Here is a 22,111-nt window from a genome sequence, read left to right on the forward strand (position 1 = left end):
AAAAATTTTAGTTCATATAATGATATTATAATTGCCATTGCCAGCATTCAATATCAGAAAAGACATGTAAATGAAGGCTTCACTTAAATTATAGAAATCACAGCAACCTCAAAAAAAATCTATTTTCTTTATTTCTTATGAGTTAATTCTGAATTTATTTTGTAACTTAATATTTTTTGTGAATATACACAATTACCTATTGAAGATGCAGAAGTAATAAAACCAGAAAAAAAAATATATATTACAAATAAAGCGGTTCCGAACTTTTTTTTCAAATACCCCATTTTGCCTATTTTTATGCTTTATTCCTCCCTCCCTATGTATAAATATACTTCGTTTGTTCAATCTTTAATGTATCATTTGCTAAAGTTGTTTGCGGACTGCTGTTTTTGCACAGCTTAAGAAGATAATGATGTGTTTATGAATGAGTATTATTATAGTTATAATAAATAAATAAAATACTAGGTATACTACAAGAAATACAAAGCAAAATTTCTCCCCCAAATTGCGAATTTCTTAGCTTGTTAGAAAAGGTTGATTAATTATTCAATCAGCAATTCAACACCAATGACAATCAAGAGATAAGAAAGAGGGAATGATTTTAAGACTAAAACTATAGATGTGAAATGCTATTCAGGTGTGGGATATATCACTGTAGAATGTTAAAGTCCCTTTCACTCATGTAGAAGTGCGTTCTATTATTTAAATTTTTGTATTTTTGAAAAGATTACGTTTTGAAAACATCACCAGAAATACCTTTTGTCGACGTAGCCATCATGGATTCTGAAACAAAAAATAAGTTGAATTGTTACAGTAATTCATTGTATGAATTGAGAAATACACATAAAGTTTAATACTCAGTGAAATAATATACCTTCCAAATAACAGCCCAATAACTCCATTCGAAGAACAATATAGTTTTTATATTTCAATGGATACAGTCGAATAAACTTGGCAAAAATAGATTTTGACAAATAGTTAGCAACTTTCGTAGATGAGTCTGTATTACCTGGAAAAATCTGAACAACACTTTTTTTTTTGGTAAACGATTATTAAACAATGAAATCAAATAAGGTAATGATAATGTTGCATGTCATTAATGAGAAATCTAAATTCGATATGGAATTAAATTTGTTATGTAGTATGACAATGTGTAATAATATAAGTGATTACAATAATAATATTGTAAAGCATCATCTTAGTATAATAGGTATATAAGGAAAAAATTTGATTATCTAAGCAAAAATTTTAGTATTATTTAACATAGTAATCTATAAATGTCTTTCATAGATCAACTTGGTTAGGAAATTCTGAAATAATGTTAAAATTACAGCAATTGACAAAAAATTATCCAATGCATGACTGAAATGGTTGAAATATACTAGGAAATATTGTGATAATAAAAGATAAGGTAATGCTCGGCAATGTGGCGCATCGTGCTAAGCATTAGGAATACGCTCGCCACCGCATTTCTGATTACCTACGTGGGATCGCAGGTTCGAATCCCATGCGGGGATGATCATGTGAAAGAGGATTGCTGGACTCCTCGCCGTCGTAGGGTGGTTCACGTAACCGCTGGTCGGTTACGGCTTCCTCCACCATCAAGTCCATGCTTCCGAAAACAAATACCTGGCTAACTAATCCCATACCCGACCTGGACTGGTAACTGGAAGAGAGGCCGTGGTTCGCCATTTGATTAATCCGTCCTATCGGCTTTCCTCTCCCCCGGGATAAATATGTAAATCCTATCCTAATGCATATTTTAGATTTTTAGAACTGTATTACAAACCATATCTGTTCCAAAATTGTTTTGCACAAAGGTCCATTGCAGCCCATCATCAGAATAAGCTATTTTGTATGATTTTACAAAATAGTCCCCATAAACTGAACCTTGAGTTATAATTCCATGAACAATTTTTAATTTGTCAGTTTGAATTTGAATCCACTCATCATTGTTACTATTTTTCATACCTTTTGAAATAATAGATTATATGTTATTTATCATTAAACTTTTAAAACTTAGTATCATAACAAAAATATAACTTACAAAGACAAGCCCAGCCAATATTTTTAGTTGGATCTATTCCCTGATCTAGTCTGCCATAAAATGCTTCATACTTGGAATTGAGAACAGATGATGAAGTGATGAATTGATTAGGAATTCGACCATTACTGATTCCTAGTGGCTTCATACAGTTGTATCCTGTTTGTTTATAATAAAATAAGAATATTATAAAAGTGTTTTTGCAAAATAACACTATGAAAACATAGACTTATACCATCAAACTTCCAACTGTGAGTTGCATATGAATGACAATTAAATTTGACCGATAAACATAAATTGCCAGCTAGATGTTTCATAGGACTCAGTCGAATGAATTTTGCAGATATCTTCCTCGAAAACTCAACGATGATTTCAGAATTTTGAAACGTATAGGATTTGTCCTAAATAAAATAAGAAAATTGAAAGCATGCATACTTTTAAAATGTTATACTAAATCTACCGTATTTATTCAATTATAACGCGCACTCGTGTATAACGCGCACCTTTAAATTTTGAATGAAAATTGGTATAAAATTCTTTTTTTTATTTTTTCTCTACTAACTACTGGTAAGCACCTAAGGTAACAACTCACAGCATGAACAAAAATTTATTAAAAGCACACAGTAATTCAAAACTCTTCAAAATCGGATTCAGTCTCTGATTCACCAAACAACTGTTCGATTTCTATTTGGGTTATGTTTAAATCAGTGTCCCAATCGGCGGGAACATCACTTTCAACCTCTTCTTCTGACCCTGATTTTGAATCCCACAACAAGTCGTCTTCTGTACCATCCATACTATTGCTAATGCCCGTCTTTAAAAAACTTTTGATGACCATTTCTTTTGGGATGTCCTCCCATGACGCCCTAACCCAGGATGTAACAAGACATAAACCAGGCTTGTTAAGATTTCCTCCAGCAGTCAACTCTTTGTCGTCGGTTTTCATCCAGGCAATCCATTTCTCCTGAATTCTGTCTTTGAAAGGTTTATTTAACACGACATCCAATTGCTGAAGAATAGAGGTTAGTCCATCTGGAATCACAGATTGAAAGGTGTTTAGAGTTTTAACCTTCGCCTTAACAGTGTCTGTCAAATGTGATCGGAACTGGTCCCATACGAGCATGGACTTTTTCTTCAATAGGGCACCTGGCCTAGCATCCCAAACTTTGTTGAGCCATAAAATGACCCCCCTCCTCATCCATCCATCCTTTAGGATGACAGTGAATCACAACACCTGGCGGAAATTTTTCTCCTTTTGGAATGCACTTTCTTTTGAATATTACCATAGGTTTTAGTTTTGTGCCGTCCGCCATGCAAGACAACCATACTGTGAAGTGAGTCTTTTTATGACCTGTGGTCCTGATTTGAATTGTGCGTTTTCCTTTGGTGTCAATTGTTCTGCTGGCTGGTAAGTCGAAAGTCATGGGAGTTTCATCCATGTTGCCTATCTGTGAGAGTTCAAAGTTGTGCTGCTTACACATACTGATTATAAATGTATGAAATAAATGGATCTTTTCTTCTAGATAATGGGTAATATATAATGGGTATCTACATTACAGTACGATAATGGCAAATAAATATTCTCAACGCAGCGGGAATGTCAAACGCATGCTGAGCTGTCGCATGTGCGTGTGCTTGCACGAAATCGAACGCTTGCACGAATGTCAAACGCACGCTGAGCTGTCGCATGTGCGTGTGCTTGCACGAAATCGTCCTGCATTGGAATGTGCATGCGGGAGCGCACGCACGTTTCAGATGTTTAAAACCACATTTTCAATACCGCATTTCTCAGACCTCGTGTATAACGCGCAGCATTGATTTTTGCCTAAAATTCAGTTCAAAATTTTGCGCGTTATAATCGAATAAATACGGTAATTATTTATTGCTCAAATTAAAAATAATTGATAGTGCAAATTAGTAGCACTGATAAAAAGTCAATAGTATATATTATACCGGATATGAATAGAGTCAACTAAATTGTCAAAAAGCATGTATTTGAAGCAACTATAGCGCATTGAAGCAACTATAGCGCATTGGACTTATATATATGAAACTTATCTATACATGTGTATATTCTTGTGAACGTAGGATCAAAGTATCTTTCGATCATAAAGACTGAACATGAATATACGATAATACCTGATTTGGTAAAGTTATCCATACTTCTCCATTTTCACTCCATTGAACATGAATTTTTGTACTTTGGCTTTGGCTTTGTAACTTAAGAATATTCTGATCATCAAATGAGAAAACTAGAAGATTTAAACCATTCAAAACAATTGCTCTTTTAAATTCTGTTGTAAGATAATCTCCATAGCGAGAAGGACACCATGATCGCGTTATATTATAAAAATTTGTGTCAAAATTTTCGAAGTATAATCCAACATCATTATGTGTGAATATCCCTGTATATTTATTTTCATTAAATGTAGAGGAGTCTGCTGTCACCTGTAGAGTTACATAGAATGTTAATCAAAATTGACTATCCCACACTTATCAATACTTCCTTTTTTTAACTAAACTTCATGGATACATCTAGTATTATATAATACCATTTAGTAGGCTATGCTTAATCCTGACATTCAATAATTCCAGATAAAAAGTAATATTTACCAAATATCTGTTATTTGAATTTTTTGCATTATCGTCATAGTTATGATGACATTATACTTATTGTAGAAATGTCATGGATATGTCTTTATCACAATCTAGAGGTCTTCTCCATTTGTTGACTAAAAACAACTCATTTTACTGATTTACCATAACAATATCTTTTGGTGTAATGATACATTTGTTAATGATTGTTTTAGTGTGAAATCCCATGCTTCTGCACACTCGTTCTTCAGATTTATCATTCCAACTTTTAGCCATATTCCAGTAAAAAATGGAGTCCGAAATATTAGGTGAGAACTGCATGTTATTAACTGCTACCCATCTATTCTCTACCCATCTAACAATGTACAAAAAGGAATAAAGTTTTAAATTAGGTAACTTCAAATGTAGGTTCCACTAAATGCTTCACAGTTGGTGATGACTTATTAAAAAAGTATGCCAGATAAGTAAGTTCCAAATCAAAATCTTACCAAATCAATTTTATTTAAATATTACCTCTGTAAATATCCTTCACGACTTGCAATCGATGGACCTCTAATTCTGTATTTTGGTTCACATTTTGCAATAACTGGAAATGCTGAGAGTTTGCTATAGATAAAGTATACAAAACGGATTAGACAATAAGACTTTGAATTGTTGTAATTGTGATTTTGTTGATCTTGTTACATAGGATTCAAAGTGAACATCAGGCTTGCAAAACCAATTCATTTTATACCAATTTTGACCATGCTGGGAAAATATATTTATACAAGAACGAATTTTTTCATTTCAACTTCCAGCTATTATCATTCTAAACATTTTTAGTCGCTCAACTCAAGTTCTCTGTAATTCAAACTCTGTAGAGTTACCACTTTTCAAAAGATTTTATGTTTATTCCTATGTTTTCACAAAATCAGGTCTCGTTTTAACCAATATCTACTATTTTTTTTATATACATATACATTGTTAAAATTGCCGTTCTTTTGAACACAACTAGACTTGAAATTTATTCTCTATGTATTAGGTAATTAACAGTAAATACCATAACCAAAAACATGTGTGTATGCATACAATTATACGTTGAAATATAAATAACAGATGACAATAGTCTCCATCAAACCCCACATATTTGCTATAAAAACTTTGTTCCAGTGAGGTAAAATTTAAACAGTGGAAACTCATTCATTTTTGATACTAACTTTATTTCATTTTTGTTGTGTATACATTGGTCTAAATTCTTTTCATTTCCATTACAGTCAACATCCAAAATCATTTGTGACTTTGTAACATTGTTAGACTGTTTCTGACGAAATTGCATCGTTTTATAAAAAGCTGAAAATATATCCTGTGTAGAATACACGAAGTAGCATCTTTAAGATATCAATAAGAATAATCTTCCAAAAAAAAAAAACATTTTGAATGGAAACAAAAAAAAACACAAAATAGAATTAAAATCTGGAGTAGTTTACCTTTTGTAAACATCCGTAAACAATCACGGTTGCACATGGCCTAACAGTCCAAGATGAAGCTATGATTCTTATTTTCTTAGTGAAAACATTAATCACTTTATGCTTATTGAAAACATCATTCTCAAAATTTGAAAATCTAAAAAATGATCATGATGAATAAAATCTACAACAGTAGTATGCAAGTATTACAGCAATTAAGCACATTAGACTTGCTATTTTCTATGAATGTACAATATTGCTTCAAGTTTTTTATAAATAAGTCTTTCCATGAAACATCAAATTTCTCTATAGTGATTAAAGCATCTCAACAGTTCGTTGTTACCTTTTCATCAGTGTTTATTTCAAATAGAGAGATTGAAAACTTTATATAAAATTTAATGATATGTTAGCAATCATAAAAAACTATTCTAAAGGTGTATTCAAATTTTATCTAAACTTCTATGAAAATTAAAATGGTAACAGACTTGATTAAACATAATTTACATTTTTAATTGTATCTCAGATAGATTTTCTATCCAACGGGTGCATTATTCAGCAATCATTTAGCAATCACTTTTGTCAAATATCAGGAAACACAGCCACAAATCCACTGCTTTTGATCTTATTATAATTTATGTGTACAATTCAAACAAAGACCTAAAACAGGATGCATGGGATGTACTTGGACAAAATACCTAATGAACGAGTTGTATGTGAATAAAAAACCTAATGAATGATATGTATGTAGAAAAACAGCTAGTGAATTAGATGTATGTGGAAGAACACCTAGTGAATAAGATGTAGAAGGTGTACAAAACCCCTAATGAATGAGATACATGTGGACTAAACGTATAGTTATTGAGATGATATGAATTAAAACCATATTACCAAGTATTGAAAAACAAAGTATTTTGAAGTGTGAGATATTGTAAGTGATAAAACTAGGATGTATTGGACAAGTGAGATATATGGGACAGGTGGCACACATGAGATAAGTGAGGCGCATGGGGCAAGTCAACACATGGGAAAAGTGCAGGACACGAGAGACAATTGGGACACAAGATTTTCGAGGTAACCCTATTTTAAATCATGAACAAAAAATCACATACTTGGTAGGTGATGTGCCTTTAAGATGTTTGGAATGATAATATTGTAGCTTGTTACCAACATAGTATGCTAAAATAAAGGTGTTTACTGAACATTTCTTGATTATTCCCTTGTTTAAAATAATATTACGCATCATAATTGATGTTATTGATACAGTTTGATCAAATTCCACTTCAAACCATGGATGTAAGCTGAAGTTCCTGGGGTGAATAAAAAAAATTCTTTTAAACTAGGATTAAATTTAAATATCAAAATGTCAATTATACAAATATTACATAAATAGTTCTTTGCTAAACTGCTCTGGTCAAGGCCTGCTCTGTCCTTATCCGGCAACATAATAAGATTTTTTGTAACATGCATTGTGAAAAATTTTATTGAAAATATCAAACCCTATTAATGCATGCTGCTTGAAAATTGTTTACGTTATAACTGAGAATTTTTTGGCAGAAAAGTTTAGTTCATGTTTCTAGCTTCAACTGTAACATTAAACAAATAGTACACCGAAGAAGATCTAGATCAGACATGGGCAAAGTACGGTCCGCGGAACAAATCCGGCCCGTTGGGTAATTTAATCTGGCCCGCCTGATGCTGCCCCAACCAAACTGAAATCAAATTTTTATGTTTTAGCTAAAAATAGCTCAAGGAATTTGTTGAGATTGCTGTTAAATTTGGTTTTGGCATGACGCTTATTGTTTTTCACTTTTGCTTTGTAACACTGCGAATATTGAAAATATTGATCAATGCAATATATATCTGATGTATTGCCAAAGATAATTAGCTACATATGAAAAGAAACACCTTGGGAAGGAAGAAGAATGAGTACTATCCATTTTTCCAGCGATCCAATGAAGAAGTGTTCTGTCGTTTTCAAAATAATTTTGATACATAAATGCACGCAGAAGATGAGCGTCCAATGATGAAGAAGAATAAAATTTTTGATGTGTTTGCTTTGTTTCAAATGTTTTCTCCAATTTAGGTGGCAATCTTTTATCACAAAATAAGTCTATTTCTGTATCAAGCTCACAGCCAAATACTTCAAATTTAAAAGTATCTTGTAGTGCAGATTTTGATTCGATTTTGATAAATGATGCAGGGAAAGGGAGATGTTTATTTTCTTTTTTTGTAAAATCAATATGTGATATATTTGCATGTACACTAGGAAATCGTATTTGTGCTGAATTGTTTTTATATTTTGGTCCAAACCATAATTTTCCATCTAAACTATACCAAACATGAAATATGATGTCACTACTTTCCCCTTTTCTAAGAATTTGAATACCTGTGATAAAAATTAAACAGAATTGTTATTATTAAAAATAAAATTAAAAGTACAAAATTGCTTTTAGATTAAATCTAATTCTTATAGAAATTTTTTACACTGACCTGAGATTTGAATTTGGCTGATTATTAAAATCATATTCCATAGTTACACAAAAAAACAATTTATATGCAAACTCAACCACGTTTTACCTACTAAGCAAATGGCCAAAAAAATATGTTCATGCCTTCATTATTCTCAGTGGTTGACTATTTTCATACCCAATCTGGACGTTTAACCAGACGAGAATGCAAATCTTATCATATGATTAAATAGGCAATTTTTCATATGTCCTGTTTTAATAAAGACTTAGAGATGTGTGAAGAATTTTGCATCAGAGTTTACAAATGCAATTCATTTGCCTCAATTAAGATTTCTCCATACAATCAATTTTCAATATCCATGAACCAATCGATCTTGACATTATATTACTTGGTACTTTTTGTACTTGGCTATGGTAAATTTTCTAAACTCACTTGTTATGTTGTTGATACATTTTAGTGTAAATATGATCCATGGATTGTTATCCGAGAAATTCGGCTGCCATCCATCATACATTGAAACTTGATTATCACTGTCATTTTTAATTAATCCAGCCCAATAATATTTTATATAATTAACTGATAGAGTTTGTGTTGCATTAATAAACAGTGTGCTTGAAACTGTTACAATATTTCGATCATCTTCATAATCAGCCAGCAATCCATGAGTACATGGAACTGAAATTTAAATAGACAAATGAAAGGTTTTCAGCATCAGTGCTATTTGGCTCTTTATTAGGTATTTCCAATCTTGGGAATCCAATTTTCTCACATGAAAAAAATAATCTATTTTTTTTTGCCGGGAAGAATACAATTATATCTTCAAGAAAGAATAGATATACAGATATACAGCTGGTATTGATATAGTTGAAGTAAACATATAAAGAAAAAACACCAAGAAACAAAATATCAATACAACTGGAATATTCTCTACTACGAATATAGTAATTTACCTTTGGTTATACAAAAATACATAAGGTTGCCTTTGAATAAATTGCACACATTATCTTTTTCACTGTTGGAACTCTTGGCAAAACAATGTTTAAAGTTATAGTGAACAATTTGTTTTATTGTTGCATTCCAAGAGCCTGAGGATAATGTATAGTGCAAAACAATAAATTTACGACCAGTACTTGCTATTTATGATAACACTCTGAACAAATTTGCTAGCAGATGTCGAAGCAGGCATTTTTACAAAACGTTGGATAGATCTTATATCAGAAATCTATTCGGTTTATCATTTAATAAAAATATTTCTAATAAAGTGATATTTTTTATTCCAAAATTTGATTCACTGGATGAGAATAAAGTTAGCCAGCAAACATTCAAAAAACAAGATTGTAATAAAGAGAAAACAGAGATTTGTAAAAATGAATTATGAATGAAAATGAATGTAATAAAACTCAAAATGCAGTAGTGTCAAAAATTTATGGTACTTGTAATGATGTGATGCATTTTTTTTAAATTCAGTGTTTTTTCACATTAAATATCTGCGACTTAGACATGTATAAAATTAATTAAACTTAACTAAATCAACTGAAAATAAAAAAATTTTCTTTTTTTCCAGCATATCCTTTCTTTACAATTAAAAAAATCTTTCAAATTCACTAAATATTTATGTATGTCTTGTTCAAACAACTTCTAACTAGATCACTGAGAAAAGGGTCATCTTTTGTATAGATCAAATAGAGAATGAGACATACAATAAATAAATTATAGGAATAAAGTGAAAAGTTACCACATGTATCAAATTAATACAGTAAGACGAAAATTGCCAGTGAAATTTAGTTTTTTAAAAGCAATGTCATTCGAAAAACAAACCTGCAGAGTATTGACTCGAAAGCACTTTATATTTTTTGAAACGTTCTATAGATCCACCAAATCCTTGACAACGAGCAACAGAATCAGAAATAACACTAGGAGGTTGCATAGGTATATATCTAAGTCCCTCATGAAAAAATTCATAATCTGTGAGGAAAAAGTAATGAGCTGTGTGAAACATCAATTTATTTCTCATTATAAATACCGTAATATTGCGCTGAAGATGAGAAACAAGTCGTATGTTCTAAATAAATACCTAAATTTTTTTTCTTAAATTTATAGACATCCTTAACCTTGACGCTGTTTATGTAGTGCTTTGTTCAGATTGACCATAATTACCATGTAATTGTATTTAGTAGAAAAAAATGAGAATACAAGACAAGCTCTGAAAACATAACACTAATAATTTCTATGAAATCCTAGTAGCAGATTCAATTATTCAAATAAAATTATTATATTAATCGGGTTATTATGATAATAATAACATGTTCATTAATTAACCTTTTTTAGCCTTTTTGTTAAATTGCTGACAAAACACATCTGAATTTCGTTGGTTCCAAGAAGTTGATGCAACATATTTAAAAGAAAATGAAACTTCATCAAATGCTCTTAGCTGATGATAAGAATTATCCATCTCAATAAACTTCATACCTTCAATATGTAACAAATATAATGAATGCTTGCATAAAGAGATGTAATTCCCATGCCTGTGTAAACTGGTAACCAGGGAAAAAAAACTCCTCAGATCACCTTGCTTATTTTACACAATCTTAGCTTAATACTTTTGTATGAATGACTATCGAAAGTATTAATGGTAGATAATCTCCTGAAGACACTTCTAACTGGATTTTTATATTTGTTAGAATTTGTTATTATAATATTAAATTCTTATGATAGCATTGGAAAACACATGAAAGGGCAAGGATATCCATGTCAATAAGATGAAAACAATTTATTATCTATTATCATCTGAATAAATCTAGTTTGTAGCAGAATTACACTTGGTGTCAAATTATTAATATTAATTATCAGGATTATTATTGAGATTAAAATTTTTAAGAGATATTTTTTCTACACAGTTCTGACTATGTTTGCACTAAATTATATAAACATCTTTGTTTAAGGTATACTGGTAATTGAGGAAAACAAAATATACTTTGAACGAAAAGAACAAAAAACTTCAAATAAAAAATACCTTTTGGTTTCTCACAAACCACAACACCATAATCTACATATTCACATGGAGCAGGAACTAGTTGAAAGCCAGATATAAGTTTTGCACATTTCAGTTTGGAATTATTGTCAGAAATTAGTTTCTTAATATCATCACTGATAGGAGTGCCATCACTTCTCATCCATAAACATGAACTATCATTACAATGTTGGAAGATTCCAATCCAAAATGTGGAAATAGTTTCATGATGATGCTTTGCAATAATTTCCAAAATTTCTCTGTACAAAACAATATTCATATTAAAAATATTGATTAATTACCCTGATTAGTGAGTAATCTACCGCAATAGCTTGTCAGATGTTTATATCAGCATAAAATAGAAATCCAAATATATTCCAAGACAATACAAACAATATTATTTCAACAAATAATACAACATGTAAACGTCAGTGCATGAGTCAAAAACTAGATTAATGCATATTTCAACATTCCAGGTAAAATGTATTTTTCAATATTTTATAATGTTATCTTTACAGAATTTTTTACATTCAATCAACACAATAAAATTTATTTAGATAAAAAATAACAGTGCATGTGCATGCAATGTTTTGCTATGCAGTACTTGTATCAATACCAGCTTAGGATAAAATGGTGCGTAAAGCATAAATGTTTAACAGAACTAACTAATGAAAAATATCTACATGAATATAAGTAGCCTTTACCAGCACCACAAATCATATACTCGACTAGTTACTGGATAAAAAGACCATGGTTCATCTTTCACCATATGATCTATCCATATTGTAATTATCGAATTCCTCCATATCAAGTTCAAAACAAATAAATGGCTGAACTAATCCCATATACAACATGGACTGGTAACCGAACAAAAGGCCGTGGTTCAACATCTGATTAATTCCTATTATAGACTTTTCCCCCCACTGGGATAAATACGGTATGTAAATTCTATCATCTGAAAAAATATGAATACTCAATTTTATCTTATTTTTGAATAACAAAAAGATTTAAATTCAATAACATCATACAATAATTCAGCCTGAGAATCGAATCCAGTAGACAGCAGAGAAGAGTCGAGTTGATGACAAGCCATCTGAGCATGATGAACAGAATCATAAGTTTTATCAAGCACCTTGTACCTGAAGCCACTATCTCCATCAATCCAGAAGGGCTCATGTAAATCTGTAAAAGAAGAGAATCAAATGTTGACTTGTCAAATCAATGGTTCATTTTTAGAACTCACGTTGAATGATAATACTGGGGTCATTATCTTTTAATGTGATTTTTATGTAGCATGTCACTGATGATTTCCCTACACTCTATAGGCCATGAAAACTCCTGAAATTTCAAACACTCCCTATTTTCAATCAAAATTGAAAGTGATTGCTTTGCAAATTTGACTATTTGAAGACAAATCATGCAAAAATATCATAAGAATATAGATGATAGAAATTGTTTCTAAATAATGGGAATTGTGACAACTGATTATAGCTGTTGTGCCAAATAAATAAAGCCATGGGAGTGATTTTTGGTAACTTGTTCACTATTTTTTTATCATACATGTTGTTACAAAAAAGTCTCTGAGAAAGCCTACCAACAAGTATTTTTCTGATAATATTTGATAGATGACTACAGATAGACATCCAATTGTTTAATTGAGAAAGTTGATGCTTATTGCAGCAAAAGAAACATAAATATACTTGAACAGTATTTTCTGGATACCGATTGTTCGTTAAAAAACTATAAATAGGCTGATAGTTGATGCTTCACTAGAAGTAATTTTTATGTTTTTGACACACAGTCACACAAAATATTGTAATTTTATTGATATTCAAATACTTTTGTCACCCTGTTGAAATTCAACTATAATTTTTTCATCATACTTAGAAAATCAAATACCACATGATTTATTGGAATGCCATGCATATTTCCTCATTGAGCACAATGAGAACATTTTAAGGCGGCACTCTTAAATTGATAAAAGGTACAAAATCGTTTCATACCCAATTATATGAAAGATAGATCAGTATATATTATAAGCAAGTTACAATTTTTGATAACAGCATGAAATTTAGAAAATAAAAAAGATGATAATATTTGGTAGAAAATTAATACCATGGTTGGAATGGAAGCAATTTCTATACTGCATAGTTCTTTCAGTTGATTTGACATATCTTCCAATTCTTTTCCTATCTTGATTGCCATTTCTATTACATAAACTCCAAGAGGACCAAGATTCCCAAACTTCCACACCTAATAAAAGAAAATTAATGCCTGGATAGCTGTAGTCGAATCCAATGCGCACATGATATGCAATTCATTTTAGATTAAGTATGTGAGTGAACTAAATCATATAACATTTAAAACTAGTTAACTAATAAATTGGCTACAGGAATTATTGCTCAAATGATTAGTGCGCTGAAGTGAGTGATTTGTGATTATTTTTTATTTCCAAAAGTGGAAACATTAACAGCATTAGTTAATACTCCAGTGGTTTCCAAATAAAACTTGTAGAGCAAAAGTGTGTTTCTGACTGGAATTGAATCATATTTAATGCAAATTCGCTAAAAAGAAACAAACTATATTATCTCTGACTGTCATTGACAAACATAATTGTGATCTTATAGGAACTAAAGATTTGTGAGCTCTAGGCCCATTTCGTTTGCGACGTTTTTGTAGTGTAATTGAACTGATTAAAAGCTTGTCATTGGAAATGCAGCAGCTTGACTCCTTCACTTTTCTATGACATATTCAACATTTCTTCGTTGTGATAGGTAACAATAGTTGCACTGTAGGCAGTTAAGGTTATCATGCTTATTCGTCTTGCATCCATTTTCAATTGTGGCTATAAAGCTATTATGATGTATTATGACTTTGTGAATAGAAATTATGCTCACCTACATCAGTACACTCATAATGGACTGACAATTTTTTGCTACCTTCTTCACAAGGACCACCAAAATACTCAACATTAGCAGGAATATCACACTTTGTCTGGCCCTCACACAAATTCTGAATTTTCTTCAAAATGTTATTCGGATTAAATTTTGAGCAATCTATCATTGTAGACAGAGAGACACCAGTACATCTAAAAATCATTGAATTGACTTTATAAAATAATATAAATATTTCCAATGATTAGTAAGTAGGTATAATTTATATGATAGATGCAGCAAAATCATTGTTTGAAAAAATATTGTGTCCCACTTTGACACACTTGTCTCATTTATCCCACCCATGTGCGTTCAAGTGTGAAACAAGGGGGGCATGACATTGTACAAACACCTCTTAAAATATAAACTATTCAACAAACTGGCCCTACTGCATGTGGCTTGTGCTTGGTGTTAAAATATAAAAGTCAGTGAGATATGGTAATAGCAATATACACCACAATCAAATCTCTTCTATAAAAAATTAATGGCATGTATATAATATTTATCACATTATTTCAATAACTAGGCTCAATATGTGAATGCAAAATGATACGCAGAAATTAATTTATAAAACAGTTGCATCATTAATACAAAATAGTATTGATGGGTGTGAGACATAAAACAGTTATAATTATCAGAATGAAAAAAACATTTTCTGTAATAAAAATATTTTTTTTGTTTGGGGTTTGTCTTTTGAAAGCACATAATTGCATGCAGCAATAATTTTTAGTCAATATGTACAATTCAGCTAGTTAACTGAATGCAACTTGGCATCATTTTTGTATAAAATAAAAGATCAGTCACACCAAAAATATCCATATCAAATTTACATTCATATCAATACAGTATGCACAGACTTACAGCGATGAATTTGCTTTGAAAGTGGCTTTAAAAATATGAAGAAATTTGTCGGTTGCACATTGTAAAGTTGCTGCACCGCCCTCACATTGTGAAGATTTTTCACCTTAAATTAAATCCACATTTTTAGTAACAATTTGATTGAAAAGATTTACCAAATACCGTAACATTTTCTAACCTTCATATTTCACTTTTAAAACTTGTGAACATTGTGTTTTCTCCTTCCAAATGTGATTACAATCCAATATATTATTTTTATCTGGCTCACAACCAAGAATAGAGAGATGTGTCTTAAAAATTATGTTTGAAAAAACAAATTATTGATTGATAAATTGCAATTGCAAATAAATCTATATCATCAGTAACCATCAACAATGTTTTAGATGTGATTGGAGATATTAGTCACTGATATTATTTAAACTTGTTTCCTGTATCAAATCGAGTGATGATAAAAAAGCTGTTTTTAAAATTTAGTATGAATTTTCAAAATAAAGATTCGATTCTGTAATTTATTATAGTTATTAAAGATCCATTCCAATACATGATGAATAAAGGGCTTCGAAGCAATTTAGAAATATCAAGCGCATTGTTGTTCAATAAATTATAGAAATTTTATCTTCAACAAAATGCAATTTCATATAAACTACACAACACTAATATCTAATCTAAACTACTATGCACTATTAACTATTAATAAGAAAATTGCCAGTGGGTATGGAAAAGATTCATGAGCATAAATGATGATGCAATATGACACAATGTTATTTTATGAAACATTTCAAGTTTTTTAAGAATAACATGAAATATTATTTTTGATAGAATAAAATAAAACTATTATCATGAAGAGTGTGAAAGCGTCCTCACTGTATATTGTCCTTCATTATTTGCCGGAGCAGATAGTGGACCATAACCCAACTGTTTGGAAAGAGTAGTGTAAACTATCTCATCTCCCATTGAATCCTAAACATAATTGTTTGCAATTTAAAAAATATATATTGAAAGAAATATGTACATTTGAGATGTGAGAGATTCTGTGAATTTGGTACTACTCATTTAAACAAAAATGTTTTTTTTTTGTTCATCTATGATAATACTTAGCAAATAGTATTTAATTGAGACTTAATAATACTTCAGATGCTTTACGTAATTTACAACTTTATATTATTAGTAGTGCTTACTTTACAAATAAATCTCCATTGAGCTGGATTTGAAGTATCATCTAGAATTTGTACAAGCTCGTTCGAAATTTGAATAACGGCTGTAACAAAGCAAAATGGCAATTTGATTAGAGAAAATTTTTATGAATAAATCGATGGTTACCATTTTTACATATGTTTTTACATAATTATATAATTTTCAGGATAAGTGGCTGTAAATTCTCACAACTAAATAATTAAACGCATTTATTTTTTTTTAAATTGGATTCTTGTTTGGAATAAGCACCTTTACAATTTGGCATGCGGCAATCTTGCTTCTCCTCAGTCGACCCCATACAATTTAAATCCGTTGAATTTACTTGACCACCATGCAGACAACTTCTGGTACGTATTCGTTTACCTTTTCCGCAACTCATTTTAGTTGAGCACTCTGACCAATATCCCCAATGAGACCATACTAAACAAATTAAATAAAAATTTGGTTTTTGGGTAAATTTTGGGTAATATTTTACCTTGATGAATCATCAATTTATATTCATGTATAAATCACAAATAGACGGAAGAAAAATATGTCATTGTACGACTTTGTATTTGAACACCTTGGCATAACAGATTAAGAGTCTTTCAAAATAAAAAAAATTAAAAAACAACAACATGGCCCAAAATTGGGATAAATAAAAATAATTGTAAACAAAAAAACCATAATCAAGTTTTGGATCATTTTTTTATATTAGAACAATAGCAAAAAGTTACTCGGGCAAGGCAATTTTAGATCCAATCTTTTTTCCGTATAATGTCCGTGACAAATCCCTTTTTGACCAGAATCTGAGCAATATCTACGTCTAGTCTGAGTCCCAATCCCACATGTTTTTCCTGGTGAAGTCCATTCAGACCATGTTGTCCATTTTGCCATAATATCTTAATTACAGACACATATATAAAATAACGTAATGTGGATTTTTAATGAAATCATAAAATAATTTTACCATATTTTTTGTAGTAAATATTAATACACTCAAACTGTTTTAAAATTGGATCAATTTTTGGTGACTGTGAGCAAACTTTGGTTTCTGAGCAAGTTGAATAAAAGCAAGGTGGTTGCAAAATATTCTAAAAAAAAAACAAGCTTTTCAAATGATACATATAAATGTGAATTGCACATCAATAAAAAACAACAGGTTGCAATACCTCTTTAAAACTGATGTCTAAATAGCAAGAATACAACACGGGAAAATTTGACCCTTGCTTTGGCCCTTTTCTTTAAAATTCATTAAAACATGTGCGACCCTTGCTTTGGCCCTTTTCTTTAAAATTCATTAAAACCAAATCAATAAACCGATAAAAGATTGCCTATTCTGGTCAATAACAACATCAAAAATAGAAATTAGAATCCATTTTTTCGTTTCAATTTAGTTTATAATCGAAATTAACTTACCTCTTTCAAAATTACATAAGAATTTCTATCATGATATTCAAAACCTTCATTAGGAAAAAGATCATCAGTTGTTTGAATCCATTTTCCGTCATAATTGATCCAATTTAATCCGGTTGAAATATTTGGATTTCTGGCATTTGAATTTATTTCACACAAATTGATGCGTGGCATGTAATTGTACGATTTACATCTGAAAATTCAAATAAATATAGTCTTTGATATTATCCATGTCTGTGCATTCGTTTAAAAATTATTTGCATTGAAAGTTTATCATTACTTTGTATAGCAACTGCAACCAAAGTTACATATTTATGAAAGGCCGGTTTGAATGAATTGAACTTTTTTCAAATTCTAAATAGTACGAGTAATTGATTTAAGTCATCATTGCGTTTTGATTGACTGCTGTGTATGTCATAGGCAATGCCGACGTTTATTACTCATCATTGTAGCACAAAGATAGATTTGGTCCCATTTTTTATTTCATTTTCAAAGTCAAGATTTTGTTTATTTCAGTGGTTTACGGAAGATAATAAGAGGTTTACGTCTACTTTTACACTTTGATAGTTAACACGCAAAGGTATATTTTTGTTTTTGCATTTATGCAAAATATATGGAATTCGGTTCAAAAAACAAGTCACCTGCGCGCTCGCGGCGTGAGTTATCAGAATGGTATTGACTGTTATTTGCAAATAAAATATTTCGCATCTTCAAAATATATGACATTATTTTATAATTTTTTTTCGGTTTGGTAAAATAATCAAGGTATTACACCCGGGATGATGCGGTTAGAATGGAGGGTGAATCCGAGGTGCTTCGCTTTTGACGTCGATATAGTTGGATAGAAAAATCTTATCCTGGGCTAAAGCGCATTACACTCTTTTATTTGCAGAAATCTTGTGGGAGTGTTGTGAACGTAAAAAGTTATTAGGAAAATGTCCGACCTGCTATCTGACAAGCAGTGATGAGCACATCTGTGAACGTTCACAATGTTATTTATTCTTCTGTAGGTAAATTGCAGATATTGAAAATCTTCAGCCCAGTCAGCCTTTGTGTTTTTCATCCAAGAGGATGAAGATGTAATTGTAGAATTGTCGGCGGCTATTTGTTTCACCAGAATAATCACCCAACATGACAACTTCAATAATCCGCTTGTTACCATTGTGCAAAACATATCCACAGCATTAATGCATGACGCACATCCTCGAAAGAGCAATACAAAGATTTGAAATAACGAACTAATTCACAAATAAGAGTATTTATAGGATTTCATTCTATTGTGTTTAATTTTAAATTGTCATTTTTGGTGTAGGCGCACTTGGGTATTCCAATTCCACTTAACAAATACCCAAACCACATTTCAAAGACGATCTTGATCATGAACAACTATATGTGATTAAATATTAATGATGGATTCACAAATAATATACATATAGCGTTTTTAACAATGCCACAAATTTAATATAAATTTAATTAGAAGATTTTCGGACAAAAATGAGTTGCGTTGTATTATACTCTATTCAGTAGGTTGATTAAATATTCATGTTGACCTTTATTCACAAATACAATTCAAATAAGTTTATATGCCCAATATTAAAAACAAGACAGGATAGGTTATTGATATTTTGTTGACCGGTGTCAACTGGTTTTACCTCGATCTGGATCACACCTCCTAAATTATTAAGAACAGCCTTAATTAAGCAGTAATACAAGCAGATCATTATTTTGTTTGATGATTGGGGAAGGAAGATTATGTTTAAACAAAAGTATAGACACAATAGGGTTCCATCATAAATGCTTCAAATGTCAGGAACTTTCCCCGCTAAACGACGTCACTTTATTGAAGATATGAAAATGTCGCACAAATTTGTAAAATACTACATTGAAATCAAATTGCAAAGTTGTGAAATCACATCATATCTCATGATAATGTTTTCATACCTCCTGCACCCATCAATCTCATGGCAGAAAATACGAAAATCGAAATGTTCATGTTTGTGTAATGTTCATGTTTGTGTAATGTTCACTGTTTGTGGTAATTTAGTTAAAATACCGGTTATCTATTCTCTTTACTTTTACTAAGGCCACTAAGGTAGTTTCATTTCGAAAGGGCTTGTTACGAATATTTTTTCAAATTGTAATAACGTGTTGAGAAAAAAGGTACTCCAATATTGTTTCTTTTGTCACTTACGGTTTTTATTTGTATGACGTCATATAACGTTATTACTTTTCATATTCTAATTTCGCAAAATGAATAATTTATATATTCTTAATCCCAACTCATTACTCCATGACTTGTAATATCTTGATATTGTAAAGTATGGAGTTAACAAAACAATGAAATACCCACCAATTTACTTAAATTCGATGACCACAAACACAACCGTTCATCATTCCTATGATATCGTTGCACATGTGCGGTTATTTGTGATTATGCTGATATGATAAAATGATGCTACTCCGCTTATGTTTGATTTTTGCTTTCATCAGCAAATTAAATGCAGTTGAGCATCAAACACCAACTTCTAACTCATCTTGGGTCAGGAATTTCGACACAGATTTAGCATACAACTCTCAATTATTAGGATACACATATCGAAGAATCGGCGTGTCCAGTGTTCAAGAATGTTCCTTTCACTGCTTGAGAGATTCCAGGTAAAAACAAATGATTTATTATTGTACACATTTTTTGTATCGAATAGCAAGGTCTATAATTAATACAGTAGTATTAAGATGGTATATTTGTTAGAGAAATAGTCCCCACCAAGTTATTGCAAATTTCGTTTGTCGCACATATTCTGGTCAGCTGGTTGAATATTTTACAAAATACAAGCTGGGATTCGATTAATGCCTGGTTTTGACAAAGTCCAACAAAAGGAACAAATTAACGTATCTTTTTGCCAATAATAAACCGTCTTGCAGACCTAAACAATATGCACTAGAATTACTAATGTATGAAATAGTATAACATTGTTGAATTGTGGCATAACATTGTTGACATAACCATTAATATATCAGTCGGTACATTCATATTCAATAGAATTTTTATTCTATGTAGTTATCAATTAAGTTTGTTATTTTTAGTGCACAAACATACTTTACAACATCAATCCTAATTTTATATACAACATTTAGATGTCAGTCGTTCAACTACATTGCTAGCGAGCAAGTATGTGAAACAAACTCAGCGGCAAGAAACGCAAATGTCACAAAGGGAACAAATTGGGTTAATTATGATGGAAAATGGCTTCAAATTACAGATGGATTGTTCTTGACAGAAGATATCGAATACCATAGTCGCGATTCATATCTGATGTCTGGCAAGGTTAAAATTCCTAGTTTCTATTCCTTGTTCAAATACATATGTGAAATGAAAGGTTCAACACGATTGTAATCGAAAATTTTATAGTATTAAATTTCCAATAGTGCAACATGATCTAAGTATTGACCATGATCTATGGCATTGTTTCAATGTGTTCAATCGATTTAAAACTGAATGTGTTACTCATATATAAGATCCCAAAATTGAAAAAAAAATTAATTGATGGCCTAACAGGATGCTCGTTGACTTTTACCAAATCAGAAAGGAAACTCAATATATTTTACATCATTGTTTTCACATCCACAGTATTTGCATGTCCTTATTATTGAACAATATATATGATTTATTTTTGCAGACATCTGGTGTAACATGCTTATCGCCAATATGTAGTGAGAAAGAAACTTGCATGCAAGCTCCAAAAACTGATCCAATCTTAATGAAGTATGAATGCGTTCCATATGAACTCAAAAGAAGCGGTAAAATTTTAAACAAATTAACGATATCGCTGAGTAACATTTTTTCTTTTGATTCCCTTACATCAGGGATGGAAACTTGGTCCTATTTTTTTAAAGAAAGATAATCTTAATACGTTACTGTCTGAGATTTACACCCTTGTTTTTTATATTGTTTTGCTGTCATTAGTAGGTTACCATCTTCATTTTCAAGAATAGCCATCGATCCTTTAAGTTAATTTTGTGAGTGTTTGTGTTAATAATTTGCCTGTGAGCAATTTGATTAAAAGGGAATTGAGAAGTCTACTTTCACATTTTACTTCGACTTTTCATTTGTATCTATTTGTGGATTTATCATTTGTTCATTGCATTTGTAATGAAATATTTGAATACA

General features: G+C 30.9%; 2 protein-coding genes across 2 annotated transcripts in view; both read right to left on the bottom strand.

Moving 5' to 3' along the window:
* Nucleotides 1–5,962, bottom strand: part of LOC120326766 (uncharacterized) — a 38,249-nt gene extending 32,287 nt beyond the window's left edge. The window contains exons 1-9 of the mRNA XM_078111589.1: nucleotides 5,836–5,962; nucleotides 5,153–5,245; nucleotides 4,805–4,994; nucleotides 4,184–4,492; nucleotides 2,280–2,445; nucleotides 2,048–2,203; nucleotides 1,790–1,971; nucleotides 875–1,019; nucleotides 757–783 (exon numbers count right to left, since the gene is read on the bottom strand). Coding sequence (XP_077967715.1) covers nucleotides 757–783; nucleotides 875–1,019; nucleotides 1,790–1,971; nucleotides 2,048–2,203; nucleotides 2,280–2,445; nucleotides 4,184–4,492; nucleotides 4,805–4,994; nucleotides 5,153–5,245; nucleotides 5,836–5,954 — 1,387 coding nt within the window. The 5' untranslated portion in view covers nucleotides 5,955–5,962. The remainder of the gene's footprint in view (nucleotides 1–756; nucleotides 784–874; nucleotides 1,020–1,789; nucleotides 1,972–2,047; nucleotides 2,204–2,279; nucleotides 2,446–4,183; nucleotides 4,493–4,804; nucleotides 4,995–5,152; nucleotides 5,246–5,835) is intronic.
* A 1,966-nt stretch (nucleotides 5,963–7,928) lies between these two features.
* Nucleotides 7,929–17,424, bottom strand: LOC144421956 (uncharacterized). The gene is made up of 15 exons (XM_078111590.1): nucleotides 17,265–17,424; nucleotides 16,798–16,968; nucleotides 16,533–16,612; nucleotides 16,219–16,314; nucleotides 15,533–15,644; nucleotides 15,358–15,460; nucleotides 14,461–14,651; nucleotides 13,679–13,816; nucleotides 12,592–12,745; nucleotides 11,567–11,823; nucleotides 10,873–11,022; nucleotides 10,372–10,518; nucleotides 9,504–9,638; nucleotides 8,986–9,228; nucleotides 7,929–8,470 (listed from the first exon to the last, which is right to left on the bottom strand). The coding sequence occupies exons 1-15, from the start codon at nucleotides 17,422–17,424 to the stop codon at nucleotides 7,929–7,931; spliced, it is 2,679 nt and encodes an 892-aa protein (XP_077967716.1).
* Nucleotides 17,425–22,111: the final 4,687 nt, after the last annotated feature.

Source organism: Styela clava, chromosome 4, assembly GCF_964204865.1.
Source record: "Styela clava chromosome 4, kaStyClav1.hap1.2, whole genome shotgun sequence".
Taxonomy (NCBI): domain Eukaryota; kingdom Metazoa; phylum Chordata; class Ascidiacea; order Stolidobranchia; family Styelidae; genus Styela; species Styela clava.

Coding starts and splice junctions, on each gene's coding strand:
- LOC144421956 (XM_078111590.1), bottom strand. CDS start 17,424: ATGGCAAAATGGACAACATGGTCTGAATGGACTTCACCAGGAAAAACA. Junction 16,315..16,532: donor AATGGAGATTTATTTGTAAA/GTAAGCACTACT, acceptor AATTATGTTTAG/GATTCAATGGGAGATGAGAT. Junction 8,471..8,985: donor ATGTATCAACAACATAACAA/GTGAGTTTAGAA, acceptor TTTTTATCACAG/GTATTCAAATTCTTAGAAAA.